This window comes from Carcharodon carcharias, chromosome 2 (genome assembly GCF_017639515.1).
Source record: "Carcharodon carcharias isolate sCarCar2 chromosome 2, sCarCar2.pri, whole genome shotgun sequence".
NCBI classification, from domain to species: Eukaryota; Metazoa; Chordata; class Chondrichthyes; order Lamniformes; family Lamnidae; genus Carcharodon; species Carcharodon carcharias.
This window is the reverse complement of record NC_054468.1, coordinates 136,331,223-136,356,028: the sequence shown is the minus strand read 5'-3', so window position 1 is coordinate 136,356,028 and position 24,806 is coordinate 136,331,223. Positions and strand designations below refer to the sequence as shown.

Here is a 24,806-nt window from a genome sequence, read left to right as displayed (position 1 = left end):
GCGCTCTCTCTCTCCCCTGCGCTCTCTCTCTCCCCTGCGCTCTCTCTCTCCCCTGCGCTCTCTCTCTCCCCTGCGCTCTCTCTCTCCCCTGCGCTCTCTCTCTCCCCTGCGCTCTCTCTCTCCCCTGCGCTCTCTCTCTCCCCTGCGCTCTCTCTCTCCCCTGCGCTCTCTCTCTCCCCTGCGCTCTCTCTCTCCCCTGCGCTCTCTCTCTCCCCTGCGCTCTCTCTCTCCCCTGCGCTCTCTCTCTCCCCTGCGCTCTCTCTCTCCCCTGCGCTCTCTCTCTCCCCTGCGCTCTCTCTCTCCCCTGCGCTCTCTCTCTCCCCTGCGCTCTCTCTCTCCCCTGCGCTCTCTCTCTCCCCTGCGCTCTCTCTCTCCCCTGCGCTCTCTCTCTCCCCTGCGCTCTCTCTCTCCCCTGCGCTCTCTCTCTCCCCTGCGCTCTCTCTCTCCCCTGCGCTCTCTCTCTCCCCTGCGCGCTCTCTCTCCCCTGCGCGCTCTCTCTCCCCTGCGCGCTCTCTCTCCCCTGCGCGCTCTCTCTCCCCTGCGCGCTCTCTCTCCCCTGCGCGCTCTCTCTCCCCTGCGCGCTCTCTCTCCCCTGCGCGCTCTCTCTCCCCTGCGCGCTCTCTCTCCCCTGCGCGCTCTCTCTCCCCTGCGCGCTCTCTCTCCCCTGCGCGCTCTCTCTCCCCTGCGCGCTCTCTCTCCCCTGCGCGCTCTCTCTCCCCTGCGCGCTCTCTCTCCCCTGCGCGCTCTCTCTCCCCTGCGCGCTCTCTCTCCCCTGCGCGCTCTCTCTCCCCTGCGCGCTCTCTCTCCCCTGCGCGCTCTCTCTCCCCTGCGCGCTCTCTCTCCCCTGCGCGCTCTCTCTCCCCTGCGCGCTCTCTCTCCCCTGCGCGCTCTCTCTCCCCTGCGCGCTCTCTCTCCCCTGCGCGCTCTCTCTCCCCTGCGCGCTCTCTCTCCCCTGCGCGCTCTCTCTCCCCTGCGCGCTCTCTCTCCCCTGCGCGCTCTCTCTCCCCTGCGCGCTCTCTCTCCCCTGCGCGCTCTCTCTCCCCTGCGCGCTCTCTCTCCCCTGCGCGCTCTCTCTCCCCTGCGCGCTCTCTCTCCCCTGCGCGCTCTCTCTCCCCTGCGCGCTCTCTCTCCCCTGCGCGCTCTCTCTCCCCTGCGCGCTCTCTCTCCCCTGCGCGCTCTCTCTCCCCTGCGCGCTCTCTCTCCCCTGCGCGCTCTCTCTCCCCTGCGCGCTCTCTCTCCCCTGCGCGCTCTCTCTCCCCTGCGCGCTCTCTCTCCCCTGCGCGCTCTCTCTCCCCTGCGCGCTCTCTCTCCCCTGCGCGCTCTCTCTCCCCTGCGCGCTCTCTCTCCCCTGCGCGCTCTCTCTCCCCTGCGCGCTCTCTCTCCCCTGCGCGCTCTCTCTCCCCTGCGCGCTCTCTCTCCCCTGCGCGCTCTCTCTCCCCTGCGCGCTCTCTCTCCCCTGCGCGCTCTCTCTCCCCTGCGCGCTCTCTCTCCCCTGCGCGCTCTCTCTCCCCTGCGCGCTCTCTCTCCCCTGCGCGCTCTCTCTCCCCTGCGCGCTCTCTCTCCCCTGCGCGCTCTCTCTCCCCTGCGCGCTCTCTCTCCCCTGCGCGCTCTCTCTCCCCTGCGCGCTCTCTCTCCCCTGCGCGCTCTCTCTCCCCTGCGCGCTCTCTCTCCCCTGCGCGCTCTCTCTCCCCTGCGCGCTCTCTCTCCCCTGCGCGCTCTCTCTCCCCTGCGCGCTCTCTCTCCCCTGCGCGCTCTCTCTCCCCTGCGCGCTCTCTCTCCCCTGCGCGCTCTCTCTCCCCTGCGCGCTCTCTCTCCCCTGCGCGCTCTCTCTCCCCTGCGCGCTCTCTCTCCCCTGCGCGCTCTCTCTCCCCTGCGCGCTCTCTCTCTCCCCTGCGCGCTCTCTCTCCCCTGCGCGCTCTCTCTCCCCTGCGCGCTCTCTCTCCCCTGCGCGCTCTCTCTCCCCTGCGCGCTCTCTCTCCCCTGCGCGCTCTCTCTCCCCTGCGCTCTCTCTCTCCCCTGCGCTCTCTCTCTCCCCTGCGCGCTCTCTCTCCCCTGCGCGCTCTCTCTCCCCTGCGCGCTCTCTCTCCCCTGCGCGCTCTCTCTCCCCTGCGCGCTCTCTCTCCCCTGCGCGCTCTCTCTCCCCTGCGCGCTCTCTCTCCCCTGCGCTCTCTCTCTCCCCTGCGCTCTCTCTCTCCCCTGCGCTCTCTCTCTCCCCTGCGCTCTCTCTCTCCCCTGCGCTCTCTCTCTCCCCTGCGCTCTCTCTCTCCCCTGCGCTCTCTCTCTCCCCTGCGCTCTCTCTCTCCCCTGCGCTCTCTCTCTCCCCTGCGCGCTCTCTCTCCCTGCGCGCTCTCTCTCCCCTGCGCGCTCTCTCTCCCCTGCGCGCTCTCTCTCCCCTGCGCGCTCTCTCTCCCCTGCGCGCTCTCTCTCCCCTGCGCTCTCTCTCTCCCCTGCGCTCTCTCTCTCCCCTGCGCTCTCTCTCTCCCCTGCGCTCTCTCTCTCCCCTGCGCTCTCTCTCTCTCTCTCTCCCCTGCGCTCTCTCTCTCTCTCTCTCCCCTGCGCTCTCTCTCTCTCTCTCTCCCCTGCTCTCTCTCTCTCTCTCTCCCCTGCTCTCTCTCTCTCTCTCCCCTGCTCTCTCTCTCTCTCTCCCCTGCTCTCTCTCTCTCTCTCCCCTGCTCTCTCTCTCTCTCTCTCCCCTGCTCTGTCTCTCTCTCTCTCCCCTGCTCTGTCTCTCTCTCTCTCCCCTGCTCTGTCTCTCTCTCTCTCCCCTGCTCTGTCTCTCTCTCTCTCTCTCTCTCCCCTGCTCTCTCTCTCTCTCCCCTGCTCTCTCTCTCTCTCTCCCCTGCTCTCTCTCTCTCTCCCCTGCTCTCTCTCTCTCTCTCCCCTGCGCTCTCTCTCTCCCCTGCGCTCTCTCTCTCCCCTGCGCTCTCTCTCTCCCCTGAGCTCTCTCTCTCCCCTGAGCGCTCTCTCTCCCCTGCGCGCTCTCTCTCCCCTGCGCGCTCTCTCTCCCCTGCGCGCTCTCTCTCCCCTGCGCGCTCTCTCTCCCCTGCGCGCTCTCTCTCCCTGCGCGCTCTCTCTCCCCTGCGCGCTCTCTCTCCCCTGCGCGCTCTCTCTCCCCTGCGCGCTCTCTCTCCCCTGCGCGCTCTCTCTCCCCTGCGCGCTCTCTCTCCCCTGCGCGCTCTCTCTCCCCTGCGCGCTCTCTCTCCCCTGCGCGCTCTCTCTCCCCTGCGCGCTCTCTCTCCCCTGCGCGCTCTCTCTCCCCTGCGCGCTCTCTCTCCCCTGCGCGCTCTCTCTCCCCTGCGCGCTCTCTCTCCCCTGCGCGCTCTCTCTCCCCTGCGCGCTCTCTCTCCCCTGCGCGCTCTCTCTCCCCTGCGCGCTCTCTCTCCCCTGCGCGCTCTCTCTCCCCTGCGCGCTCTCTCTCCCCTGCGCGCTCTCTCTCCCCTGCGCGCTCTCTCTCTCCCCTGCGCGCTCTCTCTCCCCTGCGCGCTCTCTCTCCCCTGCGCGCTCTCTCTCCCCTGCGCGCTCTCTCTCTCCCCTGCGCGCTCTCTCTCTCCCCTGCGCGCTCTCTCTCTCCCCTGCGCGCTCTCTCTCTCCCCTGCGCGCTCTCTCTCTCCCCTGCTCTGTCTCTCTCTCTCCCCTGCTCTGTCTCTCTCTCTCCCCTGCTCTGTCTCTCTCTCTCCCCTGCTCTGTCTCTCTCTCTCCCCTGCTCTGTCTCTCTCTCTCCCCTGCTCTGTCTCTCTCTCTCCCCTGCTCTGTCTCTCTCTCTCCCCTGCTCTGTCTCTCTCTCTCCCCTGCTCTGTCTCTCTCTCTCCCCTGCTCTGTCTCTCTCTCTCCCCTGCTCTGTCTCTCTCTCTCCCCTGCTCTGTCTCTCTCTCTCCCCTGCTCTGTCTCTCTCTCTCCCCTGCTCTGTCTCTCTCTCTCCCCTGCTCTGTCTCTCTCTCTCCCCTGCTCTGTCTCTCTCTCTCCCCTGCTCTGTCTCTCTCTCTCCCCTGCTCTGTCTCTCTCTCTCCCCTGCTCTGTCTCTCTCTCTCCCCTGCTCTGTCTCTCTCTCTCCCCTGCTCTGTCTCTCTCTCTCCCCTGCTCTGTCTCTCTCTCTCCCCTGCTCTGTCTCTCTCTCTCCCCTGCTCTGTCTCTCTCTCTCCCCTGCTCTGTCTCTCTCTCTCCCCTGCTCTGTCTCTCTCTCTCCCCTGCTCTGTCTCTCTCTCTCCCCTGCTCTGTCTCTCTCTCTCCCCTGCTCTGTCTCTCTCTCTCCCCTGCTCTGTCTCTCTCTCTCCCCTGCTCTGTCTCTCTCTCTCCCCTGCTCTGTCTCTCTCTCTCCCCTGCTCTGTCTCTCTCTCTCCCCTGCTCTGTCTCTCTCTCTCCCCTGCTCTGTCTCTCTCTCTCCCCTGCTCTGTCTCTCTCTCTCCCCTGCTCTGTCTCTCTCTCTCCCCTGCTCTGTCTCTCTCTCTCCCCTGCTCTGTCTCTCTCTCTCCCCTGCTCTGTCTCTCTCTCTCCCCTGCTCTGTCTCTCTCTCTCCCCTGCTCTGTCTCTCTCTCTCCCCTGCTCTGTCTCTCTCTCTCCCCTGCTCTGTCTCTCTCTCTCCCCTGCTCTGTCTCTCTCTCTCCCCTGCTCTGTCTCTCTCTCTCCCCTGCTCTGTCTCTCTCTCTCCCCTGCTCTGTCTCTCTCTCTCCCCTGCTCTGTCTCTCTCTCTCCCCTGCTCTGTCTCTCTCTCTCCCCTGCTCTGTCTCTCTCTCTCCCCTGCTCTGTCTCTCTCTCTCCCCTGCTCTGTCTCTCTCTCTCCCCTGCTCTGTCTCTCTCTCTCCCCTGCTCTGTCTCTCTCTCTCCCCTGCTCTGTCTCTCTCTCTCCCCTGCTCTGTCTCTCTCTCTCCCCTGCTCTGTCTCTCTCTCTCCCCTGCTCTGTCTCTCTCTCTCCCCTGCTCTGTCTCTCTCTCTCCCCTGCTCTGTCTCTCTCTCTCCCCTGCTCTGTCTCTCTCTCTCCCCTGCTCTGTCTCTCTCTCTCCCCTGCTCTGTCTCTCTCTCTCCCCTGCTCTGTCTCTCTCTCTCCCCTGCTCTGTCTCTCTCTCTCCCCTGCTCTGTCTCTCTCTCTCCCCTGCTCTGTCTCTCTCTCTCCCCTGCTCTGTCTCTCTCTCTCCCCTGCTCTGTCTCTCTCTCTCCCCTGCTCTGTCTCTCTCTCTCCCCTGCTCTGTCTCTCTCTCTCCCCTGCTCTGTCTCTCTCTCTCCCCTGCTCTGTCTCTCTCTCTCCCCTGCTCTGTCTCTCTCTCTCCCCTGCTCTGTCTCTCTCTCTCCCCTGCTCTGTCTCTCTCTCTCCCCTGCTCTGTCTCTCTCTCTCCCCTGCTCTGTCTCTCTCTCTCCCCTGCTCTGTCTCTCTCTCTCCCCTGCTCTGTCTCTCTCTCTCCCCTGCTCTGTCTCTCTCTCTCCCCTGCTCTGTCTCTCTCTCTCCCCTGCTCTGTCTCTCTCTCTCCCCTGCTCTGTCTCTCTCTCTCCCCTGCTCTGTCTCTCTCTCTCCCCTGCTCTGTCTCTCTCTCTCCCCTGCTCTGTCTCTCTCTCTCCCCTGCTCTGTCTCTCTCTCTCCCCTGCTCTGTCTCTCTCTCTCCCCTGCTCTGTCTCTCTCTCTCCCCTGCTCTGTCTCTCTCTCTCCCCTGCTCTGTCTCTCTCTCTCCCCTGCTCTGTCTCTCTCTCTCCCCTGCTCTGTCTCTCTCTCTCCCCTGCTCTGTCTCTCTCTCTCCCCTGCTCTGTCTCTCTCTCTCCCCTGCTCTGTCTCTCTCTCTCCCCTGCTCTGTCTCTCTCTCTCCCCTGCTCTGTCTCTCTCTCTCCCCTGCTCTGTCTCTCTCTCTCCCCTGCTCTGTCTCTCTCTCTCCCCTGCTCTGTCTCTCTCTCTCCCCTGCTCTGTCTCTCTCTCTCCCCTGCTCTGTCTCTCTCTCTCCCCTGCTCTGTCTCTCTCTCTCCCCTGCTCTGTCTCTCTCTCTCCCCTGCTCTGTCTCTCTCTCTCCCCTGCTCTGTCTCTCTCTCTCCCCTGCTCTGTCTCTCTCTCTCCCCTGCTCTGTCTCTCTCTCTCCCCTGCTCTGTCTCTCTCTCTCCCCTGCTCTGTCTCTCTCTCTCCCCTGCTCTGTCTCTCTCTCTCCCCTGCTCTGTCTCTCTCTCTCCCCTGCTCTGTCTCTCTCTCTCCCCTGCTCTGTCTCTCTCTCTCCCCTGCTCTGTCTCTCTCTCTCCCCTGCTCTGTCTCTCTCTCTCCCCTGCTCTGTCTCTCTCTCTCCCCTGCTCTGTCTCTCTCTCTCCCCTGCTCTGTCTCTCTCTCTCCCCTGCTCTGTCTCTCTCTCTCCCCTGCTCTGTCTCTCTCTCTCCCCTGCTCTGTCTCTCTCTCTCCCCTGCTCTGTCTCTCTCTCTCCCCTGCTCTGTCTCTCTCTCTCCCCTGCTCTGTCTCTCTCTCTCCCCTGCTCTGTCTCTCTCTCTCCCCTGCTCTGTCTCTCTCTCTCCCCTGCTCTGTCTCTCTCTCTCCCCTGCTCTGTCTCTCTCTCTCCCCTGCTCTGTCTCTCTCTCTCCCCTGCTCTGTCTCTCTCTCTCCCCTGCTCTGTCTCTCTCTCTCCCCTGCTCTGTCTCTCTCTCTCCCCTGCTCTGTCTCTCTCTCTCCCCTGCTCTGTCTCTCTCTCTCCCCTGCTCTGTCTCTCTCTCTCCCCTGCTCTGTCTCTCTCTCTCCCCTGCTCTGTCTCTCTCTCTCCCCTGCTCTGTCTCTCTCTCTCCCCTGCTCTGTCTCTCTCTCTCCCCTGCTCTGTCTCTCTCTCTCCCCTGCTCTGTCTCTCTCTCTCCCCTGCTCTGTCTCTCTCTCTCCCCTGCTCTGTCTCTCTCTCTCCCCTGCTCTGTCTCTCTCTCTCCCCTGCTCTGTCTCTCTCTCTCCCCTGCTCTGTCTCTCTCTCTCCCCTGCTCTGTCTCTCTCTCTCCCCTGCTCTGTCTCTCTCTCTCCCTGCTCTGTCTCTCTCTCTCCCCTGCTCTGTCTCTCTCTCTCCCCTGCTCTGTCTCTCTCTCTCCCCTGCTCTGTCTCTCTCTCTCCCCTGCTCTGTCTCTCTCTCCCCCCTGCTCTCTCTCTCTCTCCCCCCTGCTCTCTCTCTCTCCCCCCTGCTCTCTCTCTCTCTCCCCCCTGCTCTGTCTCTCTCTCCCCCTGCTCTCTCTCTCTCTCTCTTGTCCCCCTGCGCTCTCTCTCTCTGTCCCGCTGCTCTCTCTCTCTCTCTCTGTACACTTGCTCTCTCTCTCTCTCTCCCCCCTGCTCTCTCTCTCTCTCTCCCCCCTGCTCTCTCTCTCTCTCCCCCCTGCTCTCTCTCTCTCTCCCCCCTGCTCTCTCTCTCTCTCCCCCCTGCTCTCTCTCTCTCTCCCCCCTGCTCTCTCTCTCTCTCCCCCCTGCTCTCTCTCTCTCTCCCCCCTGCTCTCTCTCTCTCTCCCCCCTGCTCTCTCTCTCTCTCCCCCCTGCTCTCTCTCTCTCTCCCCCCTGCTCTCTCTCTCTCTCCCCCCTGCTCTCTCTCTCTCTCCCCCCTGCTCTCTCTCTCTCTCCCCCCTGCTCTCTCTCTCTCTCCCCCCTGCTCTCTCTCTCTCTCTCCCCCCTGCTCTCTCTCTCTCTCTCCCCCCTGCTCTCTCTCTCTCTCTCCCCCCTGCTCTCTCTCTCTCTCTCCCCCCTGCTCTCTCTCTCTCTCTCCCCCCTGCTCTCTCTCTCTCTCTCCCCCCTGCTCTCTCTCTCTCTCTCCCCCCTGCTCTCTCTCTCTCTCTCCCCCCTGCTCTCTCTCTCTCTCTCCCCCCTGCTCTCTCTCTCTCTCTCCCCCCTGCTCTCTCTCTCTCTCTCCCCCCTGCTCTCTCTCTCTCTCTCCCCCCTGCTCTCTCTCTCTCTCTCCCCCCCTGCTCTCTCTCTCTCTCTCCCCCCTGCTCTCTCTCTCTCTCTCCCCCCTGCTCTCTCTCTCTCTCTCCCCCCTGCTCTCTCTCTCTCTCTCCCCCCTGCTCTCTCTCTCTCTCTCCCCCCTGCTCTCTCTCTCTCTCTCCCCCCTGCTCTCTCTCTCTCTCTCCCCCCTGCTCTCTCTCTCTCTCTCCCCCCTGCTCTCTCTCTCTCTCTCCCCCCTGCTCTCTCTCTCTCTCTCCCCCCTGCTCTCTCTCTCTCTCTCCCCCCTGCTCTCTCTCTCTCTCTCCCCCCTGCTCTCTCTCTCTCTCTCCCCCCTGCTCTCTCTCTCTCTCTCCCCCCTGCTCTCTCTCTCTCTCTCCCCCCCTGCTCTCTCTCTCTCTCTCCCCCCTGCTCTCTCTCTCTCTCTCCCCCCCCGCTCTCTCTCTCTCTCTCCCCCCTGCTCTCTCTCTCTCTCTTTCTCTCTCTCTCCTCTCCCTTCCGCCCTCCCACCCACTATTACCCGCCAGGGATATCAATGCTATGTTAAGGTAACAGTCTGGATCTGAGGGTGGTACTAAATTCCTTTGTTTAATTGACATGTATTTAATGATTTCAGAGCTGAGGATCTCGGATGGAATCTGTTACCAAGGCTGTTCCTAAAATTGCACCGCGGGATTACCGCCCAACCTCACATCTCATTACTTATAGAGGGATAATAGGTGACTCCTCTCGATCCTCAGTTTACTATCTGAGCGACGGGTTTGGAGGGAGGGGGAGTTTGCTGCAGCCAGTATTAATATCTTTTAATTCCTGTGGGTGAAAATTGTATTGTTTTGAGAATCGGTTGCCCTGGCAACATTGTATAAACACAGTTCCTCAAATTGCAATGTAGATCAAGCTGCGCCAACGCTCTGCTGACTGTATAACCCAGCACTGAGGAGGTTCCCTTGAGTTTTGCACCAACTTTTCCCAGTGACCTAAGTGTCAGACCGTGGAACTTCCATCCTGTTTGTTTTAGCTGATACTAATGAGAAATTGGCACTGTGAAAGACATCCCAGTGCCCGGAAGGAGACCTCATTAGATTTGTTAGTCTGTACTAAAGGAGAGCTGCATTGTTGGAGTGCTGTCTTTCGCATGAAACATTAAACCAGGGCCCCTTCTGACCTTTTGGATAGAACTATTTCAAAGAGCAGAGGCGTTCTCCCTGGTATCCTGGTCAATATTTATCCCTCAACCAACGTCACCAAACCAGATTATCTGGTTATTATTGCATTTCTGTTTGTGGGACCTTGCTGTGTGCAAATTGGCTGCCTCATGTCTGACATTAAAGCAGTGACTACTCTTCAAAATTAATTCATTCCAAAAAATTGTAAAGTGCTTTGGGAATGTCCTGGAGTTGTGAAAGACTCTATATAAATACAATTTTCTTTCTTTTTACTGTTGACTCTGATTTGTTTTATTTCTTCCTCTGGATTTGGTCAAGATAACTAGGGCAAGATTGGAACATAGGAGCAGGAATAGGCCATTTGGCCCTTCATGCCTGCTCCACCATTTAATTAGATCATGGCTGATCTGGTTGTGGTCTCAGCTCCACGTTCCTGTCTGCACCCCCACCTCCCCCCCCCACCATAACCCTTGACTCTCTTGCCTAAGAGAAATCTGTCTAACTCTGCCTTGAATTAACTTAAAGACGGCCTGTTTCTGGGGAAGAGAATTCCACACACCAATGACCCTTTGGGAGAAAAAAATTCTCATCTGCTTAAAAGGGGATACCTCTTATTTTTAAACTACGTCCCCTAGTTTTAGTCTCCCCAACAAGAGGAATCGTCCTCCTGAAATCCATCCTATCAAGTCCCCTCAGGATCTTGTATGTTTCAATAAGGTCACCTCTCATTCTTCTAATCCCCAATAGGATCAGGACTCCAGATGTGGTCTCACCAAGGCCCTTGCAGTAAAATTTCCCTACTTTTATATTCCATTCCCCTTGCAATAAATATCAACATGCCAGAGTTTAATGTACTATCTGTTTGTATTATTTATTTCACCACTTCATTTTGATTCTTTTTTTTGTGATTTATAGGCTACTCAGAAAGGAGACCCAGTAGCAGCCCTGAAGCGCCAACTAGATGAGAAAGAAAAGCAGCTTGTGGCGGAACAAGAGGACTCCAGCGCAGTCAAAAGCAAACTTCGGGAAGTCAATAAGGTACAGTCTGTTGCATGGTTGTTAGAGATGCGTTTAATCCATTCCTATATTTGGAGAGTCAGACCAATCCTCTCCTTAAATCTCTCAAAAGACTATTTACTTCTACATAGTACTGTTTATTCTAAATCAGTCAGACTGATTGATTTTATTTTAAACTTTGTTTTTAATTTTAAACATTTTCCATCATAAAGGTATAAAGAAAACTATTTGCTGAGCTCAAGTAAACAAGCATTCTCAGAACTTCACACATCTATAACTTCTTTCCTTTCACATTTGTTTCTGCCCTGTTAATTCTGTCATTCTATTACCTTCCTATCTCATTCACTCTTTCGCTTTCGTTTCTTTCCCACATTCACTTCCATTTATCTTCCTTGCCTTCATAATTCTGTTCTTCTCCATTTCTTTGCCACCTTGCTCCTTCCTTTACAACATTTTCTTGCCCCCAGTTTAACTCAGTTTTTCCTCCCATTCTCTCTCTCTGTCTGTCTCTCCCCCTCTCCCCACTGCCTTCTCTTTTCCTCTTTCTCTCTCCCTACTTCTCTCTCTTGCACCTTTATTTCTCTGTTAATTCCTCTCAGTTTCTCCTATCACTGCCTGAATCCTGACCCTATTCCGAGACAGATCAACAACAATTTCCTTAGAGGAGTGTTAGGCATTGTTCACTATTATATCATGATTGACAGTGTCCTGTCACTCGCACCATCAAATTGGCATAAAATCATTCTTTTGGTCAGTGGTTGTTATATTCAACACAATGAAAGCTTTTAAACTTTACTTCAATCTTGGGCAGACAAGGACTGAGGGTAGAACTGTTTATTTTACTTAGCTTTAATACATATATTTTTAAATAGTTCTTGTATCTTTCAGGAACTTGTAGCTGAAAAAGCCAAAGCCTCTGCCAATGAAAATAAACTAAAGGAGCAGCTGACGATGCGGGAGGAGGAGCTAAACGCGATGCAGACCCGCATGCAGGCCAGTTACCAGGACCACATGGCTGAGACACAGCAGCTGCAGGCCAAGGTCACTAGTTCCTTCTAAACCACTACTACCCCCTAAACCAGTTAATGCTCTAACATATCGCAGGTACCAATCACCATCCTGTGTCAGTACGCCCCAGGTTAAGGCAAGGTTGGCCCCCATCTCCCACATATTCCATCACAATTTCTTGACTGAGAGTTTGAACATTGTGCTGTTGGAGGAGACATTCCAGGAGACCATTTTGCCGGATTTCTCTAGAGGAAGCAGTGCCAGCAAGGCAAAGAGTGCCAATGGCCACTGGCACTGGCTGCCATTTTGTTTTCTCTTGTTGTTGGTTTGGCATTGGGGAAGACCCCCAGTGCTAGGGCTGAAAGTGACCAATGTCCTTTTCAAATGGCCGCCATAAAATTCTCCTCGTATTGGCAGCTGATCCCTCAGAGCCATGGGCTTCCATTGGAATCACCATTGAGACTCCACTGTCAAGACTATGTGGGGGGAGGCATAGGAAATATGGAAGCATTTGTGAAATACAAAGAGGAACATTTAAATCCTGGAGATGGATTTAGTGCAGGCCCACACTGAACTGTCCGACCTGCTGGGAGTGGGAACTTCTCGTTTAAATTTTCGTGCAAGGGTAAGTTGGGCATGTATGGGAGGAGCTTCAATGCTTGAGCATATTATTTGGTCTAATCTGTCAAAGTGAGGATGTTGAGGCCCCTTGGCAGATATCAGTGGGTGAACTGTTGGGCTGGGTTTACATTCCCCTGCCAGTGGGTTTGAAGATGGGGCAGGCATGGTGGCCTTCCTGCTGCCTACCTGTATACCCCCAACTTGTCTGAAATTTTATGGGGAATGGCGGGGAGGCATCAGGTGACCTGCTAACCTTTGAGCCTATTAGAGGCCCTTGAAGGGCCTTATCCCAATCCCCACCGGTATTTTACCTGGGGTGGGGGGGGCGCAGCCCCATGCCATGCAGGAGGCCTGGCAGACTTAGCTGAGTGGATTGGTGTTGGGCCTGGAGTTTGGGGGGGGGGAGGTGGAATCCTCCTTTGCGAATCCCATTGGCCCACTGGAGGCACTGCACAACACCCCTTGCTGCCCCCCTGCCACCCTCCCCTCCCCTCCCATGCCCACCAGCTCAGCCCTCCCTTGAACCCTTCCCTGACCTCCTGACTGCAGCCCCTCGCTCTCCTTGCTGAGACCACCAACATCAGACTTACCCTTGGGCTCCTTGGCATAGTGGGGCTGGCACTGCTGAGACTACAGAGTTGACTGCCATCCGCTTGACTGGTAGCTCTCTAAGGCTGCACTTCCTCCTGAGAGAGTAAGTCTCACATTAAAGCTACTTCTAGGGATCATGAGTGGAACTGCCCCAATCCCCCGCTTTTTATCCGGGCGGTGGTCGGTAGGGGAGCGGAGGCCATAAAATCCAGCCCGATGTTGCTGTTTTTGTGCCTACCTCCAGGCACTGTGAAGATCTGGTAATTGTCTACCTGTCCTCCCTCAGGACTGAGTGTGGTTCACAGTCCACAGACATACTGTCGCACTGTTACAACTCGGCGATTGCCGTCACGCTTTTACATGTTCTCAGGATTTTGAAAGGGAGATACTGTATGTTGCAGTGTCTCTGAGTTGTTTCACTCTTGGCCGCAGAGTGTCATGACTTGCTGAAGGAATGTGAGGCATGTGGAGAGCAGGCTTGTTTTGGGACAGTGAGTAGGAACATAGGATATTCTGCCCCTTCAGCATGTTCCTCCATTCAATTAGATTATGGACGATCTCTGTCGTTAATACATTTACCTACTTGCCAAGGCTCCTTCAACAGCACCTTCCAAATTCTCAGCTTCTACCATCTAGAAGGACAAGGGTGGAAGATACATGGGAACCCCACCATCTGCAAATTCCCCTCCAAGCCACACACCATCTTGACTTGGAATTATATCGCTGTTCCTTCATTGTTGCTGGGTCAAAATCCTGGAACTCCCTCCTTTAATAGCACTGTGAGTGTGCCTGCACCACATGAACTGCAGCAGTTCAAGAAAGTGGCACAACCACCACCTTCTCAAAGGCAGTGAGGGACTGGCGATAAATGCTGCCCTTGCCAGCGATGCTGACATCTCATATATAAAAAATAAAAAAGCCCCTTAATATTCTTGCCTAACAAAAATTTATCAGTCTCAGTTTTGAATTGTTAATTGACCTAGTCTTAATAGCTTTTTGGGGAGAGAGTTCCAGATTTCTACTATGCATTGTGTGAAGAAGTGCTTCCTGATATCACCCCAAACGGCATGGTTTTAACTTTAAGGCCCTTTGTTCTGAACTCCACACCAGAGGAATTAGTTTCTCTCTACTCTATCAAATTCTTTAATCATTTTAAACATTTCAGTTAATAATACCTTAATCTTCTGTACTCAAGGAAACACAAAGCTAAATTGTGCAACCTGTCCTTTTAATTTAACCCTCTGATGGATCTGCGTTGCATATACCCCAAGACCCTCCTGAGGTGCAGTGTCAAAATTGGAACACCATGCTCCCAAATGGTGTATAACTAGAACTTTGTATAACTGTTATTGTAAAGGGAAACTCTGGTCATGTTTCTGGAGGGCAGCAATAGAAGGGAATGGGCAGGGGATGTCTGTTCCATCTCTTGGTCTGGGGGTTGTGTGTGGCATAGGGAAACAAATAGAGGAGCTGGTGAGAAAATAATCAATGTCTTATTAAGCCCCACCCCTTCAAACTAATAGTCTCATTAATTTCTTCCCCTTTCTCCTTCCATTGTTGACCCTATTTGTTGATCCCTTTATTCTCCCACTTCTCTCCTCCCACACCATGGGTTTTTGCCTCCCTCACAATCCCTTTCAGCTGGGCCACAGGTAAAGCTACCACCTCCTCATTCGTGACTACCACTGGTACTCTGTGCTCAGTCGACCTTGAGGGACAACTCTTAGGAGGCGAGACAAACCTATGGCCGGGCTTTTTATTCCAAAGGGTAAGATGCGACCATAAATCAGCCCGCTCAGTGAACTGGTCGGGAACGATAGCAATAAAGAGCAAAGGACAGCTTGTACTTGTCCATGTAACCAGTGGGGAATGTGAAGGCAACATCTTTAACAAGAATTTACATTTATATAGTGACCTTAATATAATAAAACATCTCAAAGCATTTCAAGAGAGCATCATCCACAGGGATCAGTGCTGGGCCTCATCTATTTAAAATCTATATTGATGACTTGAATGAAGGGATCTAGTGTATTGTAGCCAACTTTGCCCAAGATACAAAGATTGGTGGGAAAGCAAGTGAGATCGATGCAAGCAGTCTGCAAAGGGATATAGATAGGCTAAGCGAGTGGGTGAAAGTTTTGCATATGGAGTATACAGTGGGAAAATGTGAGTTGGCTCACTTTGGTAGCAAGAATAGAAAAGCAGAATATCAATTAAATGGATGGACACTATGTTGCACTATAGAAGAATCTGGGTGTCCTTGCACATGAATCACAACAATTTAGCATGCAGGTATAGCAAGTAATTAGGAAGGCAAATGGAATGTTAGCCTTTATTACAAGGGTATAAAGGTAAGGAAATCTTGCTATGCAGTTTTGTACTCCTTATGCAAGGAGGGATTCACTTGCGTTGGAGGCAGTTCAGGGAAGGTTTGCTAGGTTGATTCCTGTGATGAAAGGGTTGTCTTATGAGGAAAGGTTGAGCTGATTGGGCCTATACCTACTGGGGTTTAGAAGAATGAAAGGTGATTTATTTGAACATAAAATGCTGAGGCTTGACAAAGTAGATGCTGAGAGGATATTTCCCCACTGAATCTGAAAAGAACGATCACGGTTTCAGAATAAGGAGTCTCCCATTTAAAACGGAGATGAGGAAGAACTTCTCTTCCCTCAGGGTGGTTAATCTTTGGAATTCTCTATCCAGAGAGCAGTGGAGGGTGGATCATTAAATACCTTCAAGGCTGAGTAAGACAAATTTTTGATTTACAAGGAAGTCAAGGTAGCCTGGATGAGGAGTTCTTAGAATGCTTTCAAGATAGTCCATTAGAGCAGCATGTTCTGGAACCAACCAGAGAGCAGGTTATATTAGATTTGGTATTGTGTAACGTGACAGGATTAATTCATGACCTCAGAGTAAAGGCACCCCTAGGAAGCAGCAACCATAATATGATTGAATTTTGCATCCAGTTTGAAAGGGAGAAGAGTGGGTGTAAGACCCTTAAATAGGGCAACTGTGTGGGGATGAAAGCTGAGTTATCTGAAATGAACTGGGAAACTAAGATGGAGGATAGATCAATAGAGAAGCAGTAGCAGATATTAAAGGGGATATTTCAGAGTATTCAGAATAAGTACATTCCTACTGTAAAGAAAAATTCTAAGGGGAGGACCCACCATCTGTGGTTAACAAGAGATGTTAAGGAAAGCATCAAACTTAAGGAAAAAGCATACAACTCCGCAAAGATGATGGCAGGACAGATGATTGGACAGAATATAAAGAATGGCAGAGAATGACTTAAAGGTTAATCAGGAGAAAGAAATTAGAGTATGAGAGAAAGCTAGCTAGAAATGTAAATGTTTCTACAGGTATTTAAAAAGGAAAAGAGTGACTAAAGTGAGTGTTGGTCCTCTAGAGAGTGACAGTGGGGAGTTAATAGTAGATAATAAGGAAATGGCGGAAGAAATGAACAAATATTTTGCTTCAGTGTTCACTATAGAGGATACAAAAACATTCCAGTAATAGCTGCAAATCAGAAGGTGAACGAGAGAAAGAAACTTGGTGAAATTGAAATCACTAGGGAAGTGGCACTGAGCAAATTGATGGAGCTGCGGGCTGGCAAGTCTCTGGGTCCTGATGGGCTACATCCTAGGGTCTTAAAAGAGATGGCTAATGAGGTAGTTGATGCACTGGTATTAATTTTCCAAAATTCGTTAGATTCTGGAAAGGTTCCATCAAATTGGAAAGTAGCAAATATAACCCCTATATTCAAAAAGGGAGGGAGGCAGAAAACGGGAAGCTATAGGCCAGTTAGCTTGACGTCTGTCGCGGGGAAGTTATTAGAATTGATCATTAAGGAGGTTATAGCTGGGCACTTAGAAGAGCTCAAGGCAATTGAGAAGAGTCAGCACGGTTTTGTGAAAGGAAAATCATGTTTAACCAATTTACTGGAGTTTTTTGAAGGAGTAACATGTGCAGTGGATAAAGGGGAGCCTGTAGATGTACTACTTGGATTTCTAGAAGGCGTTTGATAAGATGCCACATCAAAGATTATTATGGAAAATAAAAGGGCATGGTGTAGTGGGTAACATATTAGCATGGATAGAAGATTGGTTGGCTGGCAGAAGAGTATGCATAAATGGGTCTTTTTCTGATTGACAGGATGTAGTGAGTTGCATTCCACAGGGTCTGTACTGAGGCCTCAACGTTTTACGATTTACATCAATGACTTAGATGAGGGGAGTGAAGACATTGGAGCTAAATTTGCAGATGACAGAAAGATAGGCAGGAAAGTATGTTGCGAAGAGGACATGAGGTTCCAGACGGATATAGATAGGTTGAGTGAGTCGGCAAAGATCTGGCATATGGAGTTTGATGTGGGAAAATGTGAAGTTGTTCACCTTGGCAAGAAGAACAAAAAAGCAGAGCGATACTTAAATGCAGAATGGCTGCATAATTCTGAGGTGCAGAGGGATCTAGGTGTTCTAGTATATGAGTGACAAAAAGTTAGTATGCAGGTACAGCAAGTAATTAAGAAGGCTACTGGAATGCTATCCTTTGTTACAAGAGGGTTGAACATAAAAGCAAGGATGTTATGCTTCAGTTATACAGGGCATTGATGAGACTGCACCTCAAATACTGTGTGCAGTTTTGATCTCCTTATTTATGGAAGGATGTAAATGCATTGGAGGTGGTTCAAAGGAGGTTTACTAGGTTGATGCCTGGAATGAGTGGGCTGTCTGATGAGGAAAGATTGGACAGAGGGCTTGTTTCCACTGGAGTTTAGAAGAGTGAGGGGTGATTTGATTGAAGTATACAAGATCCTGAATGGCCTTGATAAGGTGGATGTTGAAAGGATGTTCTCTCTTGTGGGTGAGTCCGGAACTAGGGGGCACTGTTTTTAAAATTAGGGGTCACCCTTTTAGGACAGATGAGAAGTTTTTTCTCTGAGGGTTGTGTGACTTTGGAATTCTCTGCCTCAGAAGGTGGTGGAGGCGGGGTCATTGAATATTTTTAAGACAGGTAGATAAGATTCTTAAAAATAGAGATAAAAACAAAAAACTGCGGATGCTAGAAATCCAAAACAAAAACAGAATTCTGTTGAAGGGTCATGAGGACTCGAAACGTCAACTCTTTTCTTCTCCTCTGATGCTGCCAGATCTGCTGAGTTTTTCCAGGTAATACTGTTTCTGTTTTAGATAAGATTCTTGTAAGGTAAGGGAATCAAATGTTATCAAGGTTAGATGGGAATGTGGAAATCGAAACAAGATGATCAGCCATGATTTATTGAATAGCGGAACAGGCTCAAGGGGCAGAATGGTCTACTCCTGTTCCTATATCTTATGTTTTTATGTTTATGGGGGCAGGTGGGAAAATGGAGTTAAGGCCACAATCAGATCAGCCATGATCTTATTGAATGACAGAGCAGCTTTGAAAGGGCCGAATGCCCTACTCTTGCTCCTGTTTCTTATTTTCTTATTATCAAACAAAATTTGACACTGAGCCACATAACATGATATAAGTACAAGTGGCTAAATGCTTGATCAAGAAGGTGGGTTTTAAGAATTGTCATTCAGGAGGAGAGAGAGGGAGTAAAGAGGTAGGGATTTAGGGGGGAAATTCCAAAGCTTAGGCCCAGGCAGCTGAAGGCATGGCCACTAATGGTAGAATGATGAAAATCGGATGATGTGTAAGAGGCCACATTATAGGAGAGTAGAGGTCTCAAAGAGTTGCAGTTATTGGAGGAGGCTACAGAGAGGAGAAGCCATTTGAAAAGAATAAGAATTTTAAATTTGAGGCATTGCCAGTCCTGTTGCCAATGGAGGCCCTGCTCCATATGACAGCAGCTAGGGCAGTGAGTCGTGTGTATCTATAGGTTTTTTTACTTCTGCCTTTTCAGGAAGTAGAAGCTGTTTCTAGACAAGTTTGCCACAAGGATGGTCTTTTTTCACACCAGTATGAGATATTCAAAAGCTGAGCAAACACCTTTGGCAGTGTGCATGTGTGTATATAAAAAAAACACTGATTTAAACCATCCCTGGTAAGTGTTGATATTGTTTGTGTAAAGCATTTTTCCAATATCAGAAAAAATATTCCTATTCCAGATTCGAGGGCTCCAGGAGCAGCTGGAGAACGGACCCACTGCCCAGATAGCCCGTCTGCAACAGGAGAACTCCATTTTAAGGGATGCCCTCAACCAGGCCACAAGCCAGACTGAAAGCAAGTAAGAACATTTACAGTGTCAATAATAGCTCCAATGCTTTTAATACAAAGAAGACCCACAGTCACGGAGCTATCTATCTGCTGAACTCTCAGAAGGGTCGGGTACTGGTTATTGATTGGATTGGATGAAGTTCAGATCCACAAATGCTGGGAAGTGAGAGGATGGAAGTGGGATTTTTGGAGGGGCCAGAGTAGAGTGAAAGATGCTGGTGGGAGGAATGGTGGTGGAGGGGGTGGATCAGGCTGAATGATGCCAGTGGGAGGAATGATGGTGGAGGGGGTAGGGGGGAAACCATACTGAATGATGCCGGTATGAAAATTTTGAATTTGTTTTTAAACAAAAACCGTAAAGGAAAAGCTGCCACCTGTACGAGTGACCATGGAGCTGTTAGATTGTTGTAAAATCCCAACTGGTTCACTCATGTCTTTTAGGAAAGAAAATCTGCCCTTCTTACCCATGACTTCAATCCGATGCCAACCTGGTTGGTTCTTAACTGCCCTCTGAAGTGGCCCGGCAAGCTGCTGAATCATACCAACCATTTCTCAGGGCAACTGGTGCCCATGTCCTGAGAATGAATACATTTTTAAAAAATAGCTTGGCAGTAATGTGGATGATAACATTGGAAAAATGACCAAATTTCCCCCAGCTTTCAGTCTTAACTATGTGATATTTTGATATTTTTGAGTGTATAAGCACAGGTGCAAAGCCCTAAGAAAGGGCCAGCTTGGCTCTGACATCCCAATTTAAATGCTGCCTCACTTTACTCTCTGTTGGCTTCAAATCTTTGGGGTACAACCAGGGCTCTTAGCAGCATCTGTACTGGTGTGTGCATGGGCATGTCTGTGTGTGCATGTGAACATATCTGTTGGTAATTAAACATTGCATTGGTCCCTGCTACAAACTCCACTCCCTAGCTGCAGACCCCTTCGCCCTCCCTGGCAACTGTCTGAGACTGAACCAGACTGTTTGCAACCTTTGTGTCATACTTGTCGCCAGGGTGAGCACCAAACCACATATCTGCACCGTCACTAGGACTGGCTGTTTTCCCCTCCATCACATCGCCCAATGCCACCCCAGCCTCAGCTCATCTGCTGCTGAAACCCTCATACACACCTTTGTCACTCCTAAACTTGACTATTGTAATGCACTCCTACTTCGCCTCCCACATTCTACTCTGTCATACTCAGTACAAGGATTAGGATATTGGCTATTACACACTGTAATATCATACTTTATGGAAGTGGTCACAAAACCTGTTAAGATGGCTGCAGCTTAACATGTGGCTACGAGCATTTAAACTGTGGACAGGTGGACAGTATTTGATTGTGTTTTCAATATTTAGTTAAACAGGGACCTCCAATAAGGATACTTCATGGCCACCTGTGAAGTTTACACATTGCATTGTTTAAGGATGAACCAGTATTTGAGGAATATGGGATCACTAGACTGTTGGTCTTCGAGTGCCGCATTGAACAAAAGGCAATGTTTGAGCTCAATTTGGGGCAGAGATAAGAGTGAATGACCTTTTTCAACTGCTATTGTATCATGATACTCCGGACCCCAGAAGTGTTGACCCTGCAGTCATGTGACAAATTAACCTTCAGGGGCTGCAGTTTCAAATATCCTGAACAAAGCAAGTCCAATAGGGAAGGAATGTCTGAAACATCAAAGCTGAAAGTCTTCTAATGCAGCCAAAGTATTGTACTTGTCCCAGCTTCCAAGTCCGCCTGAGAACTAATCTCTTGGTTATTCATCTACAAAAGGCTTCACAGCTTCATGAGAATACTTTGTTTCTTCACTGCAAATAAAGTATCAACTCAAGAAGACATCAGGCCTGCATTGATATAGAGACTGAGTTATAAATTCCATTTTTATAATTACAGCTTTAACTTCATGTATCTAATCTTTGTATGTGTGACAGTGTGAGCGAGATGAATGATTGAGACATTGCATTTTAAACATCTGGGGCAAGCGTATGATAATAAATAACCTTTATTTTTAAATTTGCCAAAAAGTCTGCTGCTGGAATTTATTTTAAGTTGGGAAAAATCACTCTGAGGGTAAGGAAATACACATGCCTCGCATAAAACACCCTGATTATGGGCTGGAAGGGACCACACACATTCTGTCAGTAACACCTATGTAAACTCAAGCTCATCCAACAATCTGCTGCCTGTATCCTCACTCACACTAAGTCCTATTCACCCATCACCCCTGTGCTTGCTGACCTACATTGGCTTTCAGTCAAGGAATGTCACGATTGTAGAATTCTCCATAATTGTATAAGTCCTTCCATGTCATCACCCCTATCTGGAGGACTGTAACCTCCTCCAGTATCATAAACCACCCCCTCCCCCTTTAAGATGTCGGTGCTCATCTAATTCTGGCCTCTTGAAGCCTCCCGTCAGCTGCCCGGGCCCTAAGCTCTGGAATTTCCTCCAGAAACCTTTCTGCCTCTCTTTCCTCTAAAATGCCCCTTAAAACTTACTACTTTGACCAAGCTTTTGACTATTTGCCCTAATATGGTCTTATTTGGCTTGTTGCCCAATTTTGCTTTATACTCATGTGAAGTGCATAGGGATATTAAGTTGCATTTATACTGTGTAGTGCTTGTAATGTAAGTTGGTTTTCTTTGTGTGCCTGAGTCGATGTTGGATTATGCATGTGTCTGTGTGGCCTGGCTACATACCCGTGTGTCAGCATGCCTGTATGCTGCTGAAGCATGAATCCCAGTGTGTGTTTGTGTGTCTTCATATCTTAGGACAGAATTTAATGTAGGTGATGGGGTCTTGCCCATTGCCTGGAGAGCCAGCAAGAGCATACGCTGCCTACTTTCAGGAAGGCGCGCTGAATTAAGTGCCGATCAGGCAGTTTACTAGGGGGCAGTGGACCTTCCCCAGCAACAAGGGCCCTGGGTGGGGGCACTGACATACCACCCCCCTTCCCACCACCAAGGACTGCCAGTCATTCAGAGGCTGGCAGCTGTGTGTTGCTCGGCAGTGCCACTGGGGTGGCGGTAGCTGCTGCCAGTGATGTATCCACCCGGGGCCTGGTCACCAAGAGATCCAGGCTGCAGGTGAGTGAAGACAGAAAGGGGGGTTGCGGGGTGAGGGGAAAGGGGGATAGGGGAGTCCCCACCTTCCACTTTCCTGCTCGATTTAACTCCACCCTCGTCACCAAATCTGCCTTGGTGGAGGACATTAAATTCTGCCCTTAGTGTGCGATGTGCCCACAGTTTCAGCAGCTAACAGTGTGTTGAAGTGGCATGACTAGGTTTTATTGATCAATACTCACAGTGTGTGAAACTGAGGGGAATGACTGACTGTCGCAGACAGTACATAGTAAAGAATCCTGTACTGCAGCAGAAGTAGCTGACGGTGCAAGTGTTCAGGCCTCAGTCTCCTGGATTATCTCTGTGTCAGAGGATTAAGTCCAAATATAGGGTTTTGGGAGGGGCAGAAATTCTGTGCAATTTATAATTATCATCAAAGATAAATACGATAGAAATTTTCAAAAAGGAGGTTGATAACATACGACAGACAGTCGATTGTGGAACAGTCCAGACCACTGATGATCTCAGCCTGCAGACCCTTGTCTAATGTACGTTGTAGCTAGTTTTTTTCTGGGGTAACTTTCTCTTTCTTTGAGATTGACTGTAATCAACATTTGCCATAGGCAGAATGCTGAGCTGGCTAAACTGCGGCAGGACTGTGCCAAACTGACCAAGGAGCTGAGCGAGAAGTCGGAGACCCTCCAGCAGGATGAGCAGCAGCGGAAGGTGCTGGAGGGTAAAGTCAGCAAGTACGAGCAGCAGCTTACTGAGCTTCAGGTGAATGAGAGCAGATTGTCCAACAATTTCTGTTGGTGCTATGCCATTTGTACTCTTTGTTGAGCATCTTGTGATTTTTCTCCTCCAGGCTTCTCTCTCTCTTTGATTTTTTTTGTGGGTTGCCAACCTAGCTGTCAGCTGTTGATCAGCGATTGTACTCTTGCTTCAGAGTCAGAAGGTTGTGGGTGAAAGTCTCTTTCCAGTACTGAGGGAGTGCTGCACTCTTGGAGGTACTGTCTTTAGGTTGAGGCATTAAACTGAGGCCTCATCTGCCCCCTCAGGGGGACATAAAATATCCCAAGGCATTATTTTGAAGAAGAGCTGGGCACTTATCCCCATTGTCTTTACCAATATTTATCCTTGTGAGAGCTTGTTTTGCACAGATTGCCTGTCATAATTCCTACACTGCAACAGTGACGATTCTTCAAAATACTTCATTGGCTGTAAAGAACGTTAGGATGTGCTGAAGTTATGAAAGGCACCAAAAACAGTGTCTTTCTTCTTTTCCTACTTCCCAGGAAAGTAAGTTGTGAAGTGGACGTAAGGAGGCTATAAAAGGATATAGATAGGTTAATTGAGTTGGCAAAAATCTGGCAAATGGATGATAATATGGGAAAATGTGAAATTGTCCATTTTGGAAGGAAGAATAAAAACTAAGCACATTATAGAAATAATGAGAGGTTGCAGAGCTCTGAGATGCAGTGGGATCTGGGTGTTCTAGTGCATGAATCGCAAAAGGTTAGTGTGCAGGTGCAACAAGTAATTAGGAAAGCAAATAGAATGTTATCACTCATTGTGAGGGGAATTGATTACAAAAGTAGGGAGGTTATGTTTCAGTTACACAGGGCATTGGTGAGACCACAACTGGAGTACCGTGTACAATATTGGTCTCCTTATTTAAGGAAGGATGTAAGTGCATTAGAAGCAGTTCGAGAAGGTTTACTAGACTAATTCCTGGAATGGGCAGGTTGTCTTTTGAGGAAAGGTTGGATCGGCTAGGCTTGTATCCACTCAATTTTAGAAGAGTAAGAGGCAACTTGATTGAAACATATTAGGCCCTGAGGAGTCTTGACAGGGTGGATGTGGACAGGATGTTTCCTCTTGTGGGAGAATCAAGAACTAGGATCACAGTTTAAAAATATGGGGTCACCCATTTAAGACAGAGATGAGGAGAAATTTTTTTCTCTCAAAGGGTCATGAATCTTTGAACTCAAAAGACAGTGGAAGCAGAGTCTTCGAATATTTTTAAGGCAGAGATAGATAGATTCTTGATTAACAAGGGGGTGAAAGGTTATCAGGGGTAGGCAGGAATGTTTGGTTGAGGTTACAATCAGATCAGCCATGATCTAATTGACTGGCAGAGCAGGCTCGAGGGGCTGAATGTCCTTACTCCTGCTCCTAATTCATATGTTCATTTGTATGTATCACCCCGCCTCCATTTTATTGCCCACCCGAGCTCAGGACCTACGAGGCCACCCTTCGTATTACAGTCTCCGGAACCACCTTGACGTGGTCTAACACCCAGGAATCAAAGCTGAGACAATCCTGATATATGGAGCTGAAATCCATGAGATTACCATCTGAGCTCATTTTGGGCCATGCTTTGTAACTTCTAAAGGAAATAATGCAGAATCTTGCTGCGGGTGGTGAAACTGGTGTTTCAGTGTTACAGCTGTGCATCTGACCCATGCTTCCATCTTGTGTGGAGAGAGAACATCAGAAACTGAGGAGGGGGAAGGAGTAAAAGAGAGAGAGAAGCGCTCAAACTAATGAGAGAGAGAGAGAAACACGAACTGGGGGAGGGATCGAGAGAGAGAGAGAAACAAACTGGTGGAGGGAGAGAGAGAAACACAAGCTGGGTTGGGTGACCACATTTTCTAAAGCCAAAACCGGGATATGTTGAAAAGGTTTGAGAAGGTGGGGGTTCTATGATGATTGACATGTTGGTTGACCAATGACAGGAGTTTGGGGGAGGGGCAGTTGAAGGTAGGAGGTCATGTGATGGCGTCCCCTGGAATATGTCCAGCCAGAATTGTCAGCCCTATTAAGATGTAGGTTGAATGTGCCTCTTGATTCTTGGATCACATTGGTTGCCTAACCATCTGTCATAGCGCTGCGCTGCACTTGGACCTTTGTGATTGGCCCTTACCACTGTCAATCACCATCACATCCACCCACCTCCCTGGAGAGACAATGTAGCATCTAATAATTAAAGCATTGAAAAGGATATTTATCTTAAGAGCAAGCCGGTTCTATCAGTACTGCCTTTCAAATTGGTTGGCGATGGAAGTACTTGGAGGACTTGAATTGTCCAGAGACCAAACTTGACCTTTAATTAACAAGTTCAACTGTGCCCATTACTCCTGTCAAGTGATTGTCGGGTTGCAGGGCCACACAGAACATGCCGGAGAACTCCGACTGCCCAATCAGAACTGGGTATTCACCTTGTGGGCTGGATGATGTTTGTTGGGTGTAGTTTTTGGGGGAGAAAAAGCAATTTGAGAA

At 50.7% G+C, this 24,806-nt stretch overlaps 1 protein-coding gene across 5 annotated transcripts in view; it reads left to right on the top strand.

Annotated features, from left to right (window-relative positions):
- LOC121275310 (ribosome-binding protein 1-like) overlaps positions 1–24,806 on the top strand; it is a 165,213-nt gene that overhangs the window by 77,866 nt on the left and 62,541 nt on the right. For all 5 annotated transcript variants that reach the window (XM_041182778.1, XM_041182780.1, XM_041182777.1 and 2 more), the window contains exons 4-7: positions 9,934–10,056; positions 10,924–11,076; positions 18,354–18,472; positions 22,148–22,301. In XM_041182778.1, coding sequence (XP_041038712.1) covers positions 9,934–10,056; positions 10,924–11,076; positions 18,354–18,472; positions 22,148–22,301 — 549 coding nt within the window. The remainder of the gene's footprint in view (positions 1–9,933; positions 10,057–10,923; positions 11,077–18,353; positions 18,473–22,147; positions 22,302–24,806) is intronic.